Source organism: Gavialis gangeticus, unplaced genomic scaffold (assembly GCF_001723915.1).
Source record: "Gavialis gangeticus isolate Ggan-Ray unplaced genomic scaffold, GavGan_comp1, whole genome shotgun sequence".
NCBI classification, from domain to species: domain Eukaryota; kingdom Metazoa; phylum Chordata; order Crocodylia; family Gavialidae; genus Gavialis; species Gavialis gangeticus.
The window spans coordinates 39,728,636-39,731,879 of NW_017729031.1; the positions used below are offsets into that span (position 1 = coordinate 39,728,636).

The 3,244-nt window shown below is 41.6% G+C and overlaps 1 protein-coding gene across 1 annotated transcript in view; it reads right to left on the reverse strand.

Moving 5' to 3' along the window:
- Positions 1-3,244, reverse strand: part of LOC109301453 (cytochrome P450 27C1) — a 62,623-nt gene that overhangs the window by 16,983 nt on the left and 42,396 nt on the right. Inside the window, exons 6-7 of the mRNA XM_019522637.1 lie at positions 2,967-3,133; positions 1,566-1,644 (exon numbers count right to left, since the gene is read on the reverse strand). Of these exons, the coding sequence (XP_019378182.1) occupies positions 1,566-1,644; positions 2,967-3,133 (246 nt within the window). The remainder of the gene's footprint in view (positions 1-1,565; positions 1,645-2,966; positions 3,134-3,244) is intronic.

Sequence of the window (3,244 nt, forward strand, 5' to 3'; positions counted from 1 at the left end):
GTGGGCTGGAGAAGCTTAGGGATCTTCTCCACAATGTCTCAGATTCGGGCTCCTGGGAAGCAGCAGACTTCCCAGGCTAAGGGGTCGGGGCAGCAGATTGCCCCCTCAGTCCCCCTCAAGATGGAGTCTCCCACGACAAACGCTTTGCATTTTGTCTTAGGGAGAACGGGTGTGGTAGCTACAGTTGAGCCTGTGTTGCTGGCAGGAGCTGGCAGCTTAGCAAGCTCTGCTGGGGCTGCAAGAGGTTCAGACCTGCTGCAAAGCTCCAGCGGGGCGGGGGCCTTGGTGCAGCGGGCCTTGGGGCCCTTGACCACCTTGGTCCAATCCCCTGGCTGGACAGAATGGGAGGTGTCCTCTCTTGTCCTGGAAGGTGTCCATGGTCTGTCCTACACCTCCAGGGGGAGAAGGGCCTGGCAGTAGGAGTCTATTTCCCACTCACCATCCCTGATGGCATGCAATCTCTGGACTGCGGCCTGGAGCTCCTCCAGCTGGCGTGCCAGTGACCCCAAAAGGGAACAGACCTTTGCTGTTGTGCTTTTTGCCTGCAGCTCTCCCGCCCCACCTAGCAGGTTGTGAGGCCAATTTGCAGTGGCTCACAGGATTCCTGTCATTTCATTTTTAGTAAGTTTTTTTTACCTGGCAAATCTATGCCAAAATTGCCGGCATTGCCGTTTTCACAGGATTTCACAAAAAATGCAGAATTGCAAACAAGGTAAATCCCTACCCTTAAGACTTGGAATTGCCTCCAGAACAGTTACATAAGAAGAGAAGAGAACAGACAAAAGCAAGTGAAATACGAGAGTAGCAAAAGAGAATGGGGAAGGACAGAAAACAAAGTTTAGAAACAATGACATTTACAAAGATGGTCATGTTTTCAAAATACAGAATGCAGCAAGTAGATACTTAAATAAACAATGTTATGGAACCTGAGGATCCATTTCTTATTTATATTAAGACTCCTGTATATTTCTCTGCTATTATAAAAGGACTTTACTGTGGAGCAAATTGAATTTATATCCGTTTTGAAGATCACTTTACTCTGTCACAACAAAGAGAAAGAATGTTACTTTCTATGAGACTGACAGTATAAATTTAGTATCTACCTAAAGATGCAGTCTATCTTTGATCTTTGTATACATCTCCAAATGGCACCAGTGAAAGTTCCACTGTTAATTGAGGGCAACTGGAACGCCTAGGTGTAAGTGGGCCCCAATTAAAAAAGAAACGAATCTCTCTCCATAGAATGAATTAGGTACCTGAATTAGTCCAGTTTAAAAATAACTGAAATATATGTTACTATTCTGAAACCTAACCCAATTTGGGTCATGCCCCGAGGTTGGGAACCACTGTGTTAGGAAAACCTTTGCATTTACTCAAATAGAGAGAGAGATGATCTGTGATAAAATCCACTTTTTTTCACACAACTAGTAAACCTTTATAAAGCTTGACACAGATGATATCTTAAGAAGTCATGGAAGTGTGCGTGTTTTAAATGAAGACTTCAATACATACAGAAAATATAAAATTCTATCCTTCCCCCTCCTTAAGACAATTGTACAACTCACCCCTTTAGGTATCAAGTATCCTCCAACAATGAGATCTTCTTGAGTCACCCTACCATTGCCTGGTAATACTGGGAATAACCTACAGACAATTGTTAAATGAGACACTCAACATTAATTACTAACAAAAGGAAAGCTAAATCCTATTTAGATTCCAAGGTAACATATAATCATCATGAAATGGACTGTGGCAAATACAGGTTCCAAGGGTTCTTATGATATTTCCACACCACCTCCATGTTGTACTGGAAACAGCACCATTAAGCACACCCCTCCACCTTACTCTCTCTCCATCACACCAAAATCATCCCAAATGAGCTGATTTAATCACCTTAGTGCAGGACTTGACGCTTGCCCAACACTGGCACGCTGTCTCAGATATGCTTACAGAGGGGCACTTAAGTGCATGACAAAGGCAGCTACATTACCTCTTTTTCAGGATTTGGTGTGCAGAAAGCTAGAGTCAGTGGATAGGGAGTTCTTCATGGCATGGAGGTAGTATAAGCATGGGGCTCCCTGGTTTGTCAAGTGGTCCAAATATAAGACTAGGAGCTAAAAACTCCTCATTTTTAATTCTGGCTCTGCCAATGACAGGGATTTTTTTTTTTAATCCACACCTGAAAAATAGGAATAATAAATTGTCACTGGTTCTTAGACACCAGTTTGCAAGGAACCCCTGATTCAGAGGCAGGTGTAGTTGCAATCATTTTACCTCCACAATCATAGCAACTGCCCAGAGCTAGCCACCTTTAAGGGAAGAAATAGAGTCATGTGTAGGTAACTTCCTTAAGAACTACAGAAGTAGGTAAATTCCCTTATATCCTCTAAGGAAAAATTTCTCCTACACCCACTGCTGAGGTGGTGTGGTTTCATAGTCCTCTATAAGAACCAGTGCTTTAAAGGCACAGTCTAACTCTTATCTACAATGCAGACATGTAATGAGTAGTATAACCGTATTTTCTTGCATACAACACACACTTTCTAGTTGCTAGAAACTGGGGTGGGTGTTACAAGCAAGGAAATATGGCAACAGCAATTTCTGCCCCTTAAGCTTCTGCCAAGCAAGAGTGAAATTAACTCTGCACACGATCCACATTGAACAGAAGAACAATGAGCAGTCTCCCTAGCTGCTGCTACTCAGTTACTTAGAAGGAGATCATCTTTCCTTCATTCTGCCCTCCAAAAACAAGGTATGTATGTTATTCCAGGGTGTGTTGTACACAAGATAATATGGTAATTAATAATGACACAGCACTTAATATTTTCTAAGTGTAATATAAATACAATATTACGGTGATCAAAATACACTGTACACATTAGTGGTACAATAATTAGCAGTAATAGTAGGTAAGAATAAAGACACAAAAGCTTTGAATTATCAGTTTGCATTTGTCTGCTACTTACCTCAGAGTTTCTTTAAGCACAGCTCTTATCATTGGCAATTTAGGGACATCATCTGCAGTGGGAACACGGTCTTTGCCCAACTTATTAACTATTTCTTCATACACAGATTGCTGAACTTCAGGATGCTTTGCCAACAAGAATGTTATCCAGGACAAAGTAAAAGAAGTCTAAGAAAAAAAATCAGCATAATCAGGAACAGCCAGAGTAGATAAAAATAATTAATTTAATGCCAGGAAAAACAAATCAAATGCCAACTGAGGATTCATTATACACACATT